This window comes from Mobula birostris, chromosome 23 (assembly GCF_030028105.1).
Source record: "Mobula birostris isolate sMobBir1 chromosome 23, sMobBir1.hap1, whole genome shotgun sequence".
NCBI lineage: Eukaryota > Metazoa > Chordata > Chondrichthyes > Myliobatiformes > Myliobatidae > Mobula > Mobula birostris.
In genome coordinates, this window is record NC_092392.1 from 19,506,648 (window position 1) to 19,526,860 (window position 20,213).

General features: G+C 43.6%; 1 protein-coding gene across 4 annotated transcripts in view; it reads right to left on the minus strand.

Moving 5' to 3' along the window:
- Positions 1-20,213, minus strand: part of LOC140186963 (protein transport protein Sec61 subunit alpha) — a 37,014-nt gene that overhangs the window by 6,828 nt on the left and 9,973 nt on the right. For 2 of the 4 annotated variants that reach the window (XM_072241826.1, XM_072241825.1), the window contains exons 3-10: positions 18,396-18,461; positions 18,239-18,317; positions 14,996-15,127; positions 13,911-14,020; positions 10,034-10,187; positions 9,775-9,935; positions 5,189-5,386; positions 458-649 (exon numbers count right to left, since the gene is read on the minus strand). In XM_072241826.1, the coding sequence (XP_072097927.1) occupies positions 458-649; positions 5,189-5,386; positions 9,775-9,935; positions 10,034-10,187; positions 13,911-14,020; positions 14,996-15,127; positions 18,239-18,317; positions 18,396-18,461 (1,092 nt within the window). Of the gene's footprint in view, positions 1-457; positions 690-5,188; positions 5,387-9,774; positions 9,936-10,033; positions 10,188-13,910; positions 14,021-14,995; positions 15,128-18,238; positions 18,318-18,395; positions 18,462-19,386; positions 19,463-20,213 lie in introns of all 4 variants that reach the window. The other 2 variants (XM_072241827.1, XM_072241829.1) reach the window with 2 other exon arrangements.

Genomic DNA, 20,213 nt, shown 5'->3' on the forward strand with positions numbered 1-20,213 from the left:
GTCGGCTGTGGTCGGCTGCTTCCAAGGCATCAGCACTTGTCGGTGCCTTGGAGGTTTACGACAGGGAGTTTCTCTCTTTTGCCGCCTGCTATCGGGGACTCGGGAGTCCATCGACTTGGGACCTTGAGACTTTTTTTTACTGTGCCTGTGGTCTGTTCTTTATCAAATTATGGTATTGCTTTGCACTGCTGTAACTATATGTTATAATTATGTGGTTCTGTCAGTGTCAGTCTTTGGTCTGTCTTGTTTTCTGTGATACCACTCCGGAGAAACATTGTGTCATTTCTTAATGCATGTATGCATTTCTAAATGACAATAAAAGACGACAGAGTGTTCTCATAATCTAATCTAATACATGTTATAGGGCGAATGAAACTAAAGTAAACCTGAACTGCCTTACTGCAGTCGCCCATAACCTTCCAACCAACCAAGAGGACAAAGACATGGTGCTACTCACATCTTTAGCAGAAGAACCAGAAACGTCTATCCAAGTCTTAGAGAAGAAAGCACACGATCCAAGCATAAATATGATGTACACTGTGACGTGAATGGGGTCCTCGAACACAGCGCTGATGGATTCCGGAGGAGAGAGGTAGTAGCAGAGGCCACCAACTGGATAGGAGCGAGCAGGACCACCTCCACTCACGTCCTGCAAGGCACAACCAAACACCCAGTAAACAGCTCCAAAACTAGAACATACAACAAAAAGCAAGCAGGAAGATGTGGGACAAAGATTTCGTAGCTGATGGAAACCTTGTGCAACACACACAAAAACGCCAGTGGGATTCAGCAGGTCAGGCAGCATCGATGGAGGAAGATGTGAGAAGTGTGGTAGAACAGAGAGAATGGGGAATACAGATCCGTAATTCCTGAAAGTGGTGTCACAGGTAGATAAGGTCATAAAAAGAGCTTCTGGCACATTGGCCTTCATAAAGCAACGTACTGAGTATGGGAGCTGGGGTGTTATGTTGAAGTTGCTTAAGATGCTGGTAAGGCCTAATTTGGAGTATTCTGTACAGTTCTGGTCACCTATCTACTCGAAAGTTATCAACAAGAATGAAAGAGTGCATTGAAAATTTAGGAGGATCTTGGAGACCTGAGTTATAGGGAATGGCTGAATAAGTTAGACTTAATGCCCTAGAGTGAAGGGAAGATTTGATAGAGATAGACAAAATTATGAGGGGTATAGATAGGATAAGTGCAAACAGGCTTTTTCCAGAAGACCATAAGATCTAGGAGCAGATTTAGGCCATTCAGCCCATCAAGTCTGCTCCGCCATTCCATCACGGCCGATTTATTATCCTGGCTTCTCCACATAACCTTTCACACCCTGATTAATCAACCTGTGCTTTAACTTTCATTGACTTGGCCTGCACAGCTATCTGGAGATAAGAATTCCACAGGCTCATCACTTTCTGGCTTCAGAATTGTTTCCATATTTCTGTTCTAAATGGACGACCCTCAATGCTGAGGCTATGCCCTCTAATCCTAGACTCCCCCATTGTAGAGGACATTCTCTCTAAGTTTACTCTATCTAGGGCTTTCAATATTCGATAGGTTTCACTGAGATCCCATCCCATCCCACCCCCCATTCTTCTAAACTCTAGCGAGCACAGGCCTACAGCCATCAAATGCTCCTCATATATTAACCCTTTCATTCTTGGGATCATTCTCAGGAACCTCCTCTGGACTCTCTCCACTGCCCAATGTAATACTGAGCTTAGCAGCTGCTTCTCAAACTGTAGGGTGAATTCTATCATATTATGATCACTGTCTCCTAAGGGTTCCTTTACCTTAAGCTTCCTAGTCAAAATATCCAACCCAGAATTGCCATTCCCCTAGTGGGCTCTCCCACAAGCTGCTCTAAAAAGGCACCTCACAGGCATTCTACAAGTTTCCTCTCTTGGTACTCAGTACCAACCTGGTTTTCCCAATCTATCTACATATTGAAATCCCCCATGATCATCATAACATTGCTTTTTTATTACATGCGCTTTCTATCTCCTGTTGTAATTTGTAGCCCACACCCTGGCTACTGTCGGAAGCCTGTATATAACTCCCATCAAGGTCTTTCTACCCTTGCAGTTTCTTAACTCTACCCACAAGGATCTTACATGTTCCAATCCTGTATCATCTCTTTAAGGATTTGATTTCATTTTTTACCAAGAGAGCCACACCATCCCCTCTACCTACCAGCCTGTCCTTTTGATACAACGTGTACGCTTGGATGTTAAGCTCTCAACTATGATCTTCTTTCGGCCACGACTCAGTGATGCCCACAATGTCACACCTGCCAACCTCTAACTGCACTACAAGATCATCTACCTTATTCCGTTCAACTATAACATCTTAAGTCTTGTATTCATCACCCTGTTTGACTTTGGCCCCCTGTTATACTTAAACTCATCCCGCTGACTGCAATTTTGCTCTATCATCTGCCTGTCCTTCTTCACAGTCTCACTACACACTGCAACTTCTTGTATGCCAACTACCCTATCCTCAGCTCTATCACTCCGGTTCCCAACCCCTTGCCAAATTCATTTAAACCCTCCCCAACAGCTCTAGCAAACTTGCTCTCAAGGACACTGTGCGCCCCCCCCCCGCCCCCCGGATCAGGAGTAACCCATTTTCAGGTCCTGCCTAACTCTCTACATTCTCTCTTCAGAATCTCCTCCCTTTTCCTACCTGTGCTGTTGGTTCCAATATGTACCACAACTTCCGGCTGTTCACCCTCCCCCTTTAGAATGCCATGGACTCAATCCATAAAATCCCTGACCCTGACGCCTGGGAGGCAACATACCATCCGAGTATCTCTTTCACACGCACAGAATCTGCTTTCTGCTTCTCTAATTATGAAATCTCCTGTCCCTACTGCACTCCTCTTCACCCCCACCCCTTCCCTTCTGAGCCACAAAGACAGACTCAGTGCCAGAGACCTGGTTGCTGCAGCTTCCCCGTCAGGCCACCCTTCCTTCTCGTATCCAAAGCATTGAGGAGAATGGACACATGGATACCCTGCACTGGCTGCCTATTCCCTTTCCCACTTCTGACAGTCATCCAGGGAACTACCCCCTGTACCTTAGGGGTAACTACCACCCTGTAGCTCCTATCTAACACCTCCTCATTTTCCCACCTAAGCCGAAGGTCATCCAGCTGCAGTTCCAGTTCCCTAACACGGTCTACAAGGAGCTGCGGCTCGATGCACTTTGTGCAGATGAAGTTATCAGGGAGACTGGAGTTCTCCCTAATTTCCCATACCTCACAGAAGGAGCGTATACTACCTCTGGATCCATTCTCAGCGCACTAGCTATGTACTAACAGAGAAAAAAAACTTACTAGAAACTTTCTTACTCAAAAGCTCCACCTGTGTTTGCCCAAGTGTGTCCTCACTTTATCCTGTTGAGCCAAAGCCAGACCACTCCAACACTGCCCCACTCACACAATGGCTGCTCCGCTTACGACTCCTTTCTTTTTACCTGCCCGCCGAAACAAGCCAAATCAACATACAAACTCTTTTTAAACCCCATGCTGACTGCCCATCCATCGAATAAACAGCCATAAGCACCGGTACTTTTTTAAAAACTCGCGCCGCGTCACCAACGAATGACCTCTCGCGCTGATTGCCACTCTCCTTAGCTGCAGCCAGACCTTCTGTGTTCCTCCAGCATTTTGTTTCTGCTACTCTGGATTGTCGGCATCTGCAGAATCTCTCGTGTCCCTGTTGGAGATTATTCTGGAGCCATGACATTATGGATAGCATAACTGTGGATCAACCCAATGTGAACCAGCCTTCAAGAAATAAAACCTGTACACAATTTAACATCCAGCTGGTACCAATTACTGGGTGTGGGACATTCGGATTCAGTCCCATTGAACCTACAAGGGATGAATGTTCCCGTTATTAGCGAATGATCCCGGGAATGACAAAGTTAACATATGAGGAGTGTTTGATGTTTCCAGATCTGTATTAACTGGGGGTTAGAAGAATGAGGGGGCATCTCATTGAAATCTATTGAAAGACATAGACAGAGTGGAGGTGGAAGGATGTTTCCTATAGCGGGGAGTCAAGACCTTAGGGCACAGCCTCAGAATAGGAGGATGACCTTTAGAACAGAGATGAGGAGGAATTTCTTTACCTAGAGGGTGTGGAATTAGTGGAATTCATTGCCAACTCATTCGATATATTTAAAGTGGAGGTTGACAGGTTCTGATTAGTCAGGGCATCAAAGATTAAGTGGTGAAAAGGCAGGAGAATGAAGCTTGAGAGGAATAATAAATCAGCCATGATGGAATGGAGAAGCAGACTCAATGGGATTATTCTACTCTTAAGTCTTATGGTGTTAAAAGTGTATCCTAGCCACGTAGTGCACAGTTCAGGACAGATCTGTTTCGTCAATTTACCTTCTGGTTAGTTGTATACATCCGGGTACACACCTCAACACAGAAACAAAAGGGGCATGTTTTGGATGTCTGGAGGCTTTTAGAACAGACGCCAGTAATGAATATTCAAAGGGGTTCTGAAAGTTGGGATGTGCTAACGTTGAAAATATGTAATTCTGTAAACTTACTTGACTATATTGCAAATGTTCAAGCCAAGTTGGTGACCAGAGCAATTAAAATTCTAGTTAACTGTTTATTGCTACCTTTGTGCTGACGTATAGTTTCTATAGTGGAGGAGTCTAGGACCAGAGGCACAGCCTCAGAATACAAGGTCATCACTTTACGACAAAGATAAGGAGGAATTTCATTAACCAGGAGATGGAGAATATGTGGAATTTATTGCCATGTTCAGCTGTGGAGGCCAAGTCTTTGAGTATATTTAAAGCCGAGGTTGATAGGTTCTTGGTTAGTCAGTGCATTAAAGGTACAGGGAGAAGGCAGGGAAATGGGGTTGAGAGGGATAATAATTCAGCCATGATGGAATGCAGAACAGACTCAATGGGCCGAATGCCCTCCTTCTGTTCCTTATGCCTCATGGTCTTATGGTCTAAAACATCATGTCAGGACAGTGAGAATCTCTTGGATGTTCCTGGATTCCCTCCTGGAGTTTTGATGTGGGAATAGATTTTTATATTCCCAGTAATGTAGCCCCCTCCCCAACAGCCTCTTCACTAATAGGTTGCAGCAGTCCAGGGTGGTGTCTCCCCATCTGAAGGGCAGTTTATCCCATGAGCAATTCCGTACTTACAGCCCACTGACCCAGCAGGTTGACCAGGAAGTTACCACTGAAGCGGACAGACAGCATCTGAGAGATGACGTAGAGGTTGGACACGAGAGCAGACTGAAGAATAATGGGGATGTTTGATGTGTAGAACAGCTTTATGGGGTAGCTGCTGTACTGGCCACGGTATCGGGCTGATTTGATAGGCAGGTCTACTCGGAACCCCTGGAAAAGAAAATGGGACAGTTATTCCAGGCAGAAATGGTAAAAGTTTCCACCATTCCTCTAGCGCCTGGGCCTATTATCAATTTCCATCATGGCTCATGTTGGTTGAGTCAGGAAGTCATGTTGGAGCAGTATTAAATTTTAGGCCAGGTTTAAAGATTTGAAAGACTAACTTTATTTGTCATGTATACATCAAAACATCGAAGCATACAGCGAAACATGTCATTTGTGTCAATGACCAACACAGTACGAATCTGTGCTGGGGGCAGCCCACAAGTGTCACCATTTGGTACCTAGATAGAATGTCCACAACTTACTGACCCTAACACCTATACTTTATGGAATGTGGGAGGAAACCAGAGCACCCGGAGGAAACCCACGCAGTCACAGGCAAAAATGTACAAGCTGCTCACAGACAGCAACAGGAACTGAACCGAGATCGCTGGCGCTGTAAGGTGAAACGCTAACTACCGTGCCATCGTGCTGCCCACAAAGCAGCAGTCCTGGCCACCCCATTACAGAGGATGTGGGGGCTTCAGAGAGGACGCAGAAGAGGTCTACAAAGACGCTGCTTGGACGAGAGGGTATGAACCACAGAGGAAGGGTGGGCCAACTTGGATTACTTTGTCTGGAGGACTGGAGGCTGACGGGAGGCCAGATAGAAGTTTATAAAATTAAAAGCACAGATAGGGTAACACAGTCAGATTCTTTTTGCCAGGGTAAAAATGTTAAGTACGAGAGGACACAGCATTAAGGCAGCATTATGGTGAGGGCGCAAGTTTAAAGGGGATGTATGGATCAAGTACATATTTTAAATAAACGCAGAGTGGCGAGTACCTGAAGCGAGCTGTGAGGGATGGTGGTGGAAGCAGATGGTGTTCAACAGGCATTTGGATCAGCACAGGAAATACGCAGGGAATGGAGGAGATGGATCATGTGCACGCAAAAGTGATTGTTTAATTTGGCATTGTGTTTGGCACAGACATCATGGGCCAAACAGCCTGCTCCTACGTGTAACTAATCCCCAACGACCCAATCACCCCAGCATCGCAAATATCAGGCACCCAAAAGCTCCTGGTCGAGAAACGTTTCCAAGACAGCAAGTTCAAAAAAGAAAGAAAAAATGCCACAGGCAAAGCAAGGTAAGATGCAATGCTGGCTGCAAGCAGGAGACGAGTGAATTACCCACAGACTGCACAGTACAGTAGGGCGGCTTGGTAGCCGAGTGGCTCACACATTGCTTTACAGCGCCGATCAGGGTTCAATTCCTGCCGCTTTCTGTAGGAGCTTCTATGTTCCCATGACCGTGTGCGTTTCCTCCCATATTCCAAAGATTACTGGTTAGGGTTAGTGAGTTGTGGCTATTCTATGCTGGTGCCAGAAGTGTGGGGACACTCAGCGTAAACCTCACTGATTTGATTTAACACATTTCACTCTGTTTTGATGTACATGTGACAAATAAAGCTCATCTTTAGACAAGGGTTCCCAACCTTTTTTATACAATATAGCCTGACATTAACTGAGGGGTCCATGGAAACCCCTAGTTTACTGAACACCCCCCGCCCCGGCTCTGCTGGGTGAATTCATTTCAGTGGAGTTTAATCCTGTGGAGCAAACAGCAACAAAAGCCGATACACATGCAATCTGAAACCAGCAGCCACACAGGGAAGAAAGTATCAATCACATTATCCCCAAACACACGATCTACAGGTTCACATGGTGACCGTGCGATTAAAGTAATTGTTACTCAGCACCAAACACCCCACTGATAAATACTGTGAGAGCTTACTTAGCAAACTTTAAACACACACATTGTACAAGTACTATTGAGAATTTAAGCCACAAAGATTATAGAAAGTTTATGAAATTACATGATTTATTGCTCACCATCCTGTTGGTGGATAGGATCGATATTAAAGTGTTCTACAATAAAAGGAGAGCACTGTTTCACACAGGCTCAAGGGGATCTCAACTGTACAAAAATCCAAAACTGCAGGTTGGCATAAATCTAAGATACAAGCCAAGGCTGCTACTAAATCAGGTGCTGTCTATAGAGAGAGAGCTACTGTTCTGGTTAATGGCCTGGGTGTTAACTTTCTCCACACTCATTACCCTGCCTGTGAGAACTGTAGGGCGCCGTGTTAGCATAGCTTGAAAATTACCAAGTTTCAGAAAGAATATTCCAAGATCCCCAATAACACCATTCACTACCTTCACTCCCATTTGATTTTCCTTCCAGCTTGTCATACCCTTGAAACCTTGATTGCATCTGATTTAAGCAAACATCAGCAGGGAGTGTTGGGTGAGCGGAACACCCTGTCAGAGGTGGTGGTAGAAGCAGATTTATCAGGGGCATTTAACAAACTCTTAGATAGGTACATGGATGATAGGAAAAAAAGGTTATGTGGGATGAAGGGTTGGAGTGATCTCAGTGTAGGTTAAAAGGCTGGCACAATATTGTGGGCTAAAGGGCCTAAAGTCAGACATCCCACCCTGCAAAAACTCATTTCAGGGAGGTAGCACCATCAATTTGCGGGAGACTCCCAGAACTTCCAGGAGAGGTGGGATGTCTGCAATAGAGTACCTCCTTAGTAGCTAGCCAGCTAGTTTAAATAATGTTGGCTATGCTAATGAATGAATGACACCTGTTAAACTCACCTCAACATGTCTTTTACAGTCTTAACCCACCACGGGCAATAGAAAAGTCACTGTTGCAAACAGCGCAGTGAGCAACACTGTCATTATTTTGACCCCTATTAGGCAGGGGTACGCTTTAGTGTAGTCTGGGGTGACGTACGTTTTATATTTTCTTTTTTTGGAACACTGCGCCATGGCGCACTCTCTCTCGCTCGCTCTCAAAAAAATTGATTTCTGTGATATTGTATATAATTTGCAGGCATCAGGGAGCCACTATTAATATGCGGGAGACTCCGGGAACTTCCAGGAGAGGTGGGATATCTGTAAACTGTGCTGTAACGTCCCAGAAGAGCTGGTGCATGATTTTCCAAGATTTTACAACAAATTATCTCAACCAATGTATTTGGAAAGCCTTGTTTTTTAAAAAAAAAACAACTATAGTTTCAGCTTGTTTCACAATACCATCCTTCTAATCCAAGACTTCAGTTTAGGCAAAAAAAATGTGGTGGTGTAGAGCGTTCTATTGGAACAACAGACACTGGAGAAACTCCCTGAATCAGACAAATGGTGGGATCCGACAGGAGAGGAAGGTGGAACACGGAATCAGAAAAAGGGAGTGGAGGGCAGATAGGAACAGTGGGGGGAGGGGACCCAGTGTGTGGGTGATGGACAGATGGAAAGAGTGGGGGAAGAGGGGAGCAACAGGGTGATGGGGACTGGGGCAAGTGTAGGAGGAGCTGGTCATCCACCTACAGGAAAGCTGTCAATAAGATTGAAAGAGCACAGAGAAAATTTACAAGGATGCTGCCAGGACTTGAGGACCTGAGTTATAGGGAAAGGTTGAACAGGTTAGGAATTTATTCCTTGGACCATAGGAGAATTGGTGGGGGTGGACGGGGGGTGGGGGGGGGGGGGAGATCTTGTGTAGGTATACAAAATTGAGGGGTACAGATGACATAAATGCAAGCAGGCTTTTTCGACTGAGGTTGAGTGAGTCCAGAACCAGAGGTCATCAGTTAAGGGTGAGAGGTGAAATATTTGAAGAAAACCTGAGGGGGCACTTCTTCACTCATGGGGTGATGAGAGTGTGGAATGAGCCGCCAGTGGAAGTGACAAATATAGGTTTGATAGGTACGTGGATAGGATGGGTATGGAGGGCTGTGACCCTGGTGTAGGTCAATGAGACTAGGCAGAATAACAGTCTGGCATTGACTAGATGGACTGAAGGGCTTCTCTATGGAGAGATCAATAGGAAAGAGAAAAGGAACAGGGTATCAGAGTTCATCATCTGCAGCTCTTTGCTGCCTCCATGCTTCTGTTGGTATCTGCACTCTCCCCTCCTCCATCTGCCTATCTCCCCTCCTCACTTGGATCCACCCACCCGTTCCTGCTCTGCTCCTTCCCTTCAATGTTTCACCCCTCTATCATTCAGTCCTGATGAAGGGTCTCGACCCGAAGTGTGGACTGTTCATTCCCCTCCACAGTTGTTGCCTGACCCGCTGGGTTCTTCCAGCACTTTGCCTGTTGCTCCAGATTGCAGCTTCTGATAGGCCTCAAGTTCCAATAGGCCATCAAACCAAAACGTTAACCGCTTCCCTCTCCGCAAATGCTGCCTGACCTAGCAACTGCTTGCAGCTTCTTCTGATTTTATTTCAGCTGTCCGGCATCTGCAGTTTTCTCTCTTTCACTCCTCTGCCTTGGCTTGTGTACTTACGGGTGAGCAGAGTGACACCCTCCTCTTGCAGGCTCACCTGAAAGTAGATAACGACAGCAAACACAAAGATGGTGGCAATGAGGTTCATGAGATTGGGCAGGTTTTGGCGGTAGAAGGCTTCCCGCAGGGCCCGGACCTTGTCTTGCCGAGTTGCCAAGAGATGGAAGAGTGCAATTACGGCACCTTCAAACTCAGTGCCTGGACAGAAAGAGAGAGAAGAGAGAGAGAGAGAGGCAGGAGTTGGAAATTCCAACCATACCACTAAAGCTTTAGGTTCCTAGATAGGTGTTGCTTACCCCTGCCGGTGTTGATGGTGGTGGGGCTAAAAGCCTTCCACACGATGGTCTCACAGATGTTTGTGGCAATGAACAAGGAGATGCCTGAACCCAGTCCGTAACCCTTCTGCAACAGTTCGTCTAGTAACAGAACGATCAACCCAGCTACAAACAGCTGCAAGATTTCAAACAAAAAACACACATGATAATAACATTTCTCATTTAAAAGTAATAGATTAGCAAAGCTGTACGCCTCTGAATATTCATCCATGGAGAAAAGTGGCCTTGAGGACAAATTAAAATCCGATTTCAAAACTTACATTAGAGTATTGTGATTTTTTTTCTCATTCTAATACAATGAGAGTTTTTTGTTATTTTGTTTACTTTCCTCCACAAATTCACAACCACACTTAACACAAATCAGCCACTCAAAAGAGAACAATTTTCATCGAAGGTGACAGAGCTTAGAAACGAAACACGTAAAAAGTTACCTTAAAATACCAATATGAACATAGATCCACATACAGATGTCAATTTGATCAACTGACTGAAAGATACTGGTTGCAGTTGGCTTTTGTTTCAAAAAATATTAAGATGAGAAAAGCACTTTCAAATTGCAAATAAAATACATCTTATGTTTTAGTCACAAACGAGAGAAAATCTGCAGCTGCTAGAAATCCAAGCAACACACACAAAATGCTGGAGGAAATCGGCAGGCCAGGCAACATTGAGGGAAAGAGTAAACAGTCGACATTTCGGGCCAAGACCCTTCATCAGGATCTGATGAAGGGTCTCAACGCAAAACTCTTTTCCATAGACGCTACCTGGCCTGCTCAGTTCTTCCAGCATCTGCCAGCGTTGCTTGTACTTTATTCCACAGGTTTGTGTGTGGCCAAATCGCAGATTCACTGTGCATCAACAGAGAAGGAAAATACCATCTTTCATTGTCAATTGCTTATTCTGCTCTATTGATGCTGCGTAACTTGCCGAATTTGTCCAGGTTGGGCGTTCCCACCTGGGGTCGATGGACTCCTTGCTTAACAGTATTGGTCTGAGGCATAAAAAAAAAGGTTGGGAACCCCTACTCTAAACAAACCAGTTGGCAGCTTGGCTAAACTGGCAGAGAAAAGTGACTTCACAGCAAAGTAACAGATTTGATACAGATTCAGAACTCCAGTCCAAGCAGTGTGATGCTAATCAGAATTTTTTGAGGATGTAACTAGTAGAGTGGATAGGGGAGAACCAGTGGATGTGATATATTTGGATTTTCAAAAGGCTTTTGACAAGGTCCCACACAGGAGATTAGTGTGCAAACTTAAAGCACACGGTATTGGGGGTAAGTATTGATGTGGATAGAGAATTGGTTAGCAGACAGGAAGCAAAGAGTGGGAATAAATGGGACCTTTTCAGAATGGCAGGCAGTGACGAGTGGGGTACCGCAAGGCTCAGTGCTGGGACCCCAGTTGTTTACAATATATATTAATGACTTGGATGAGGGAATTAAATGCAGCATCTCCAAGTTTGCGGATGACACGAAGCTGGGTGGCAGTGTTAGCTGTGAGGAGGATGCAGGGTGACTTGGATAGGTTAGGTGAGTGGGCAAATTCATGGCAGATGCAATTTAATGTGGATAAATGTGAAGTTATCCACTTTGGTGGCAAAAACAGGAAAACAAATTATTATCTGAATGGTGGCCGATTAGGAAAAGGGGAGGTGCAACGAGACCTGGGTGTCATTATACACCAGTCATTGAAAGTGGGCATGCAGGTACAGCAGGCGGTGAAAAAGGCGAATGGTAGGCTGGCATTTATAGCAAGAGGATTCAAGTACAGGAGCAGGGAGGTACTACTGCAGTTGTACAAGGCCTTGGTGAGACCACACCTGGAGAATTGTGTGCAGTTTTGGCCCCCTAATCTGAGGAAAGACATCCTTGCCATAGAGGGAGTACAAAGAAGGTTCACCAGATTGATTCCTGGAATGGCAGGACTTCCATATGATGAAAGACTGGATGAACTGGGCTTGTACTCGTTGGAATTTAGAAGATTGAGGGGGGATCTGATTGAAACGTATAAAATCCTAAAGGGATTAGACAGGCTAGATGCAGGAAGATTGTTCCTGATGTTGGGGAAGTCCAGAACGAGGGGTCACAATTTGAGGATAAAGGGGAAGCCTTTTAGGACCGAGATTAGGAAAAACTTCTTCACACAGAGAGTGGTGAATCTGTGGAATTCTCTGCCACAGGAAACAGTTGAGGCCAGTTCATTGGCTATATTTAAGAGGGAGTTAGATATGGCCCTTGTGGCTAAAGAGATCAGGGAGTATGGAGGGAAGGCTGGTGCAGGGTTCTGAGTTGGATAATCAGCCATGATCATAATAAATGGCGGTGCAGGCTCGAAGGGCCGAATGGCCTATTGCTGCACCTATTTTCTATGTTTCTATGTATAGTCAGAATGGTTACTCTGCAGTTACAGGGAGTATTTACATTTACAGCTGTCAAGAACATTCCTGTAGTACAGCCACACAACTTCAAAGGGTCTTTAAACTTGCTGCAACTTTGATTGCAACATTTAAGAGAAGTTTGGATAAGTACATGGATGAGAGGGGTCAATGGAACTGGGCAGAATAACAATTTGCCATGGACTAGATGGGCCAAAGGGCCTGTTTCTGCTCTGTAGGGCTCCATGACTCTACAATACAAACTCACATCGAGCAAGCCACAAGTACTGTACCTTGGTGCCATTGTGCTTTTAAATACAAACACATCAAAGACAGTGATAAAAAGGCATAGTCGTCCCACTGATACCAGGAAGAGTTAGCAGCAGAGTAAATGGTTACGTCCATGCGCGGCCACGGAACTTAATTCAGCACATCAAAACTGTCGGGTGAATGAAAAGATTATCTAGAATAGAGCTATGTGGCTTGGGGCAAGCTGTTCCTGTTCGCTCAAGGTTTCAGGGGCCAGCTATCCAAACTGTTCAACACAATGGAAGAGACAAGTGTAGAGGTACAAATCAGCACACCGCCCACACGCCCTTCCCCTCACAAATGATGCGTAGGACACATTTCACAGTAATTTTCAAGGTACATGTGATAAATGAATCTGAATCTTAGCCAAGTGTGTTTTTAAATGTTGCTCCTGTAACAAAATAATTTCCCACTCGGGATCAATAAAATAATATTATAATAATAAGCTGATAACCAGCTCAAGCATGGATCACAGCAGCCATTTGCTCCATGGTGTGTGTCAGTCAAAAAAAAACTTAATGTCACTGCTCAGTTCTTGGCCCACAATGTTGTTGATCACATACACCCAGTGCTTCCCCAAGAGCCCTTGCAATGTGAAGTCGTTCTACTTCTACCACGCTTCCAAATGAAGTCCCAGCACCTCATTAACCTCTGGAGAAGTTGGTTTTTCTCAACTCCCTTCCTATTAAGTCTGGTCTAATGAAATCATTTATTGCTAGAGGAAATAACATAAATAAAAAATTATTAATAAACACAAGGGATCCTGCAGATGCTTGAAATATAGAGTAACTCACCCAGATCTCTCAAACCTATCCTCTACTGAGTTTGCTCCAAGTAAACAACTTCATGCAATCCTTGCCTCTTTCCTGTAGGCTAAAGTTTCATTTACAATCTGTTCCACTGAGTACACCTCAATCACTAGTCTACACCAGAACCTAGACATGTGATATTTTATTGTGAAACAATTTGATTTCAATGCACTCGGTGCATTGTATAATGATACGACCTCAATGCACTGAGTAACGATCTGATCCGTATGAACAGTACGCAAGACGAGTTTTTCACTTTATCATGGTACACGTCACGATCCTTCTTTACATTCACTCCTGTTAAATGCTCCTTTGCGTATTTGTGTGCGGCTTGAAACACTGACCTGTATAATGATGAGCAGACAGATGCCAGCTCCCATTTCTGCTGGATCTCCATACATGCCGGTCATTACATACACAATGGCCTGACCGATGGTGATGATCATCCCAAATACTGCAGAGTACAAAAACATGCAAAATCAATGCTTCAACATACTTAATCGTTTTGAAGAGAAATTTCACAAAGTTCACATTGAATTCACAGTTGATTCATGAAAATGTTATGGGGACTGGAGGGCGTGAGCTGCAAGAAGAGACGGACAAGCTGGGTTTTTCTCTCCTCACCAGCGAAGCAGCCCGAAGGGTGACCTTACCAAGGATTGACTGTGTTGTGTTGGCAGGGCATGCAACAAAAAAAATTCAACAAATATAAAGAATTATATAAAACTGTTAGAAGTACAGATATGGAATAAATGTGCATAAATACCAGTATTTTAGATTATGAAGACACGCAGTCCTCTTTTATTGTCATTTAGTAATGCATGCATTAAGAAATGATACAATATTTCCGATGTAAATAGCATTATAAAAAGTTGTAAAGTGTTTCCAGTGAAGGAGGTAAAGGCTGGTAGGGGTGTGGTTAACTAGAATGGTTGATCAGATTAACTGCCCGGGCGAAGAAACTTTATGGTGTGAAGTTTTGTTTTAATAACCCTATGGTGCTTTCCAGAAGAGAGCTATTTGGAGAAAGCAGTGCACGGAGTGGGTAGTGTTTTGGCAATGATTTTATTTTGCTAGCTTCTTTGTCCTGGACACATGCAAGCCCTGCCACAAATTTAACAAGCGGCATATGCCAGTGGTATTAAACCTGATCCTGATTCTGTTTCTGCAGTGACGGTAGACTGTAGCCAGTTACCTTTTCCTGATAGAGAATCAAGGGGGCGGTGGGGGGGGCAGAGATATGGTGAATGGTCACTATCTTTTTCCTAGGGTGGGAGAGCCTAAAACTAGAGGACACAAGAGGGGCAAAATTAAAATCAATGCACAACAGAAAGCATCTTCTGAGGCATCACGGATTACTGTGGTGCTGCTCTGCACGTGACTGTTAACGTGCTGCAGCTCTAAATAACAAAACTAAATCACAACTTACATTTCTGAGCACCGTTGAAGAGTGCTCGATCCTTAGGTGTGTCACCAACTTCAATGATTTTTGCTCCGGCAAGCAACTGCATAATTAGACCAGAGGTTACAATGGGAGAGATACCGAGTTCCATTAAGGTTCCTGCAAGTGGGTGAAAAGCATGAGGATACAGTGCAAATCAGCTCTAACACAAGGTTAAGGGGGCAGCACGGTAGTGTAGCGGCTAGCACAACACTGTTACAGCACAAGTGACCCGGGTTCAATTCCCGCTGCTCTCTGTAAGGAGTTTGTATGTTCGCCCCATGACCACGTGGGTTTCCTCCGGGTGCTCTGCTTTCCTCCCATGTTCCAAACAACATGCTCCACACAGCATTGGGGGCCGAAGGGCCTGTATTGTGCTGTAGGTTTTCTATGTTTCTATGTTAACGCATACCAGTTAGTAGGATAAATGGTCACAAAAGTGCAAATGGCCAGCACAGGATTCTTGGGCCTGTTACTGTGCTGTCTCTCAAAATCTAAAACTCTAAAGCTAAAGCACCTCTCATTGACTTGGCAAATGCAATGTTAACATTCATTTCGAGAGGACCAGAACGCAAAAACAAGGATGTAATGCCGAGGCTCTGTAAGGCGTTGGTCAGACCGCACTTGGAGTATAGTGAGCAGTTTTGGCACCCCTATCTAAGAATGATGAGATGTATTAGAGGGTCAAGAGGAGGTTTATGAGAATGATCCCAAAAATGAAAGGGTTAATGTACGAGGCGTGTTTAATGGCTCTGGGCCTGTACTCACTGGAGTTTAGAAGAATGAGGGGGAAATTCATGGAAATCTATCTAATATCAAAAGGCCTAGAGTGGATGTGGAGAGGATGTTTCCTATAGTGGGTGAGTCTTGTACCAGAGGCCACAGCCTCAGATCAGATGGTTGTCCCTTCAGAACAGAAATGAGGAAATCTTTTTGCCAGAGTGTGGTGAATCTGTGGAATTTACTGTGGAGGAGAAGTCATTGGGTATATTTATAGTGGAGATTAATTGGTTCTTAATTAATAAGGGTGTTAAACATTACGGGGAGAAGGTTAAGGGAATGAGGTTAAGAGGGAGAATAAATCAGCCCCGATGGAATAGTAGACTCAATGGGCCAAACGGCTAAATTCTGCACCTATGTCTTATGGATTTTAACAGCACTAGTTAAATGGATAATGACACTAACTATATATAGTTCTTTCTTTATCAACACAAAATCTTCAGGAACGTAAGTTTGCAAACTGATGCAGATTACCAGTCATATGTAGGTATACTGGTATAACCCTCTCCATCAACAGTGGCATACTCCAGTGATGAGTGAGAGGTATAGCTATTAAAGCTGCTGCTCACAGGTCAGGGACCAGAGTTCAATACCAACCTGTGTGGAGTTCGCACGTTCTCCCTGTGATTGTGTGGGCTTCACAGTACAGGCCCTTCGGCTCATGATGCTGTGCTGACAGTTTAACTTACTCCAAGATCAATCTAGTGCCACCCTTCCACACAGCCCTCCGTTTTTCTTTCATCCATATGCCTATCTAAGAGTCTCAAATATCCCTGATGTATCTGCCTCTACCATTATCCTTGACAGGGCATTCCACACATCCACCACTCTGTGTGTAAAAAAACCCTTAACAGCGCCAATATACTCTCCTCCAATCACCTTAAAATTCTTTTCAAATCTTTTTATTGTTATATTATACAAAAGAAATAACACGAGTACATTGAAGTAACAACACTTACACTGTCTCAAAAAAGACATCATCTTAAAGATTGAAAAAAATTTGTGATAACGAAAAAAACCTACTAAGCAGAAAAAGTGAGAAAAAAAATCCATTAGGTGTATAACCGCGGAGCCATGCGTCATACAAAAAGCTTCTAAAAATAAACATCAAACCGCCAACAAGAAAATATACCAAAAAATTTACAATTAGATCGTGGAAAAAATCTATCAATTAGCTCAAATGATAATAACAAGCAAATGAGCCCCATCTTTTCTCAAAATCAAATAAAGGTTCAAAGGTTCGACTTCTAATTTTCTCAAAACTAAGACATAGAATCACTTGAGAGAACCATTGTGACAAAGTGGGAGCTGATGTATCCTTCCACTACAACAAAATGGCCCTCCTAGCTAACAATGTAACAAATGTTATAACATGTTGGTCAGACACAGAAATACCATGAATATTTTGAGGAATTATTCCAAAAAGCACAATTAATTTATTAGGTTGTAGATTAATTTTAAGTGTTTTAGAAATTGTTGAAAAAACTGACTTCCAGAACTGTTCCAATATAGAACAAGACCAAAACATATGTCAGTGTAGCTATCTCAGTTTTACATCTATCACAATAATTATCAACATTAGAAAAGATTTTAGAAAGTCTCTCCTTCGTCAAATGATAACGATGTACAATTTTAAATTGAATCAACGAATGGCTAGCACAAATAGAAGAAGAGTTAACCAACTTCAAAATCCGCATCCAATCCTCTGTCATAAAAGTCAAATTGTTCCTATTCCCATCCTGTTTAATCTTAGATAAAGGACACATCCCATTATAATAATAAACTATAAATTCTTCCAATAGAACCCTTGATCGAAGGATTCATACTCAAAATTATACCCTTTGTATTAGCCACTTCCTCCCAGGAAGAAGTTTTTGACTACCCGCTGATCTATGCCTCTTATCGTCTTACACACCTCTCATCCTCTTCAGCTCCAAAGAGAAAAAGCCCGAGCTCACTCAGCCCATCCTCATAAGATCTGCTCTCTAATGCAGGCAGCATCCCGGCAAGCCTACTCTGCACCCTCTCTAAAGCTTCCTGCAGGTGCTCAGGACTCCCCCCACATCCCAAAGACATGCTGCGTTAATTGATCACTTTGAGCGAGGGCAGGCTGTTGGGAAAATTACTGTGGGAATAGAATTGCTCAAGAGCTAACACAGACCTGATGGGCCAAATGGACTTTAGGAAACATGGGAATGCGAGTGATATGGCACCATTATAAAACAACGTGCCTTTTAGTAGAGTACCTAATAAACGTTTAATTTAGATTCACAGTTCATTTTTGACAACACTTAACGACATCAATATTTTTCACTTTTGGCCAGTGTTTCTTTTTCATGCCACGGACCAATACCATTCAGCAAGGGATCTGTGCACCCTGGGTTGGGAACTCCTACTTCAGCAATACGATTCATGCAAGCCATATACTAAGCTTACTGTATTAAGACCAACCTCTGTTTGATGCCAGTATAACCCTCATCCAATAGAATGGATCTGCAGAGTCCGAAGACATGATGCCAAACAATGGGATCTACAAACAAGATGCAAAAATGTTTCAAGCATCACCTGTGACTTGAGAAAACACACTTGAATTTTAAAACCTACTCACCTGGCAACATACTAGGAATATGAAGAGTGTAATAGCCGTCCACAATACTTTCTCTCTGAACTGGATCTATGCAATAAACAGATCTGTTAAAATAAATAGTCTTCAATATTCCAGCTAAAACTAATTCCCAATAAAAGTCAGTTTCCAACATTTCCAGAAAAATTATTTAAGCCAAAGTTAAAATTAGTTGAGCGAAGACAAATTTATATTAGATTTATATTTTCCAAGTAATAATCTTAAGAACATTTACATAAAATTCTACTGCTAAAAATTTTGCTTTGGTTCAATGTGACATTACTTATTACAATCGCAACATTTCTGGTCAAGATGGCGCCTGCGTACAATGCTCCTTTGGTCAATGTCTTCTGAATAGATCATGAAACTGTATACTTCACTTCTTTTATGACTTTTACATTTGTTTTTCAACTTGAATGTGATTCTGGAACTGATGGAGCCCGTTTGGGAGTTTCAGCACTCTGCAGTCTCCGAGAGGATTCCGGGAGCCCGAGGCAGTGTGCAGGAACACGGTGCCAAGAAAGCTACAGGACTGCTTTGGGGCATGAGCCGATGTTCCACTCCATTTCGCTGATTAAACCTTCCATTGTTTGCTGATTAAAGCGATGAGGGAGATTGAAACATCCAAGGTGAACACCTGCCTTTTGATCGCTGGTGGGATCGCTCTTCTACAGAGAGGGGAGACTGCCTTTTGATCGCTGGGGGAATCACTCTGCTATATGCTATAACCTCCTACAAAGTTAAATTTTGCAATATAGGAGACAGCAGAGCTTCGCTTCCAGCTGAGCTCAATGCCCTCTATGCTCACTCTGACCACCAGAACAAGGAGGAACCATCACGCACCCCCATGTCTCCCAATGATCTTTTGGTCTCATTATTTGAAGTGGACATGTGGGTTGTCTTCAAGAGACTAACTCTCAGGAAAACATCCAGTCAGAATGGAGTACCCGGCCAAGTACTGAAGATCTATGCTCACCAGCTAGCTGGTGTATTCATGGATATCTTCAACCTCTCGCTCCAGCAGTCAGAATCAGAATCAGGTTTATTATCACCTGCATGTGACGTGAAATTTGTTAACTTAGCAGCAGCAGTTCAATGCAATACATAATCTGGCAGGGAGAAAAAAAAAATAATAATAATAATAAACAAGTAAATCAATTACATATACTGAATAGATTTAAAAATGTGCAAAAACAGAAATACTGTATATTTTTTAAAAAGTGAGGTAGTGTCCAAAGATTCAATGTCCATTTAGGAATCGGATGGCAGAGGGGAAGAAGCTGTTCCTGAATCGCTGAGTGTGTGCCTTCAGGCTTCTGTACCACCTACCTGATGGTAACAGTGAGAAAAGAGCATGCCCTGGGTGCTGGAGGCCCTTAATAATGGACACTGCCTTTCTGAGACACTGCTCCCGGAAGACCTCCTGGGTACTTTGTAGGCTAGTACTCAAGATGGAAATGACTAGCTTTACAACCTTCTGCAGCTTCTTTCAGTCCTGTGCAGTGATGCAGCCTGTCAGAGTGCTCTCTACAGTACAACTATAGAAGTTTTTGGGTGTATTTGTTGACATGCCAAATCTCTTCAAACTCCTAATAAAGTATAGTCGCTGTCTTGCCTTCCTTATAACATCGATATGTTGGGACCAGGTTAGATCCTCAGAGATCTTGACTCCCAGGAACTTGAAACTGCTCACTCTCTCCACTTCTGATCGCTCTATGAGGATTGGTATGTGTTCCTTCGTCTTACCCTTCCTGAAGTCCACAATCAGCTCTTTCGTCTTACTGACATTGAGTGCCAGGTTGT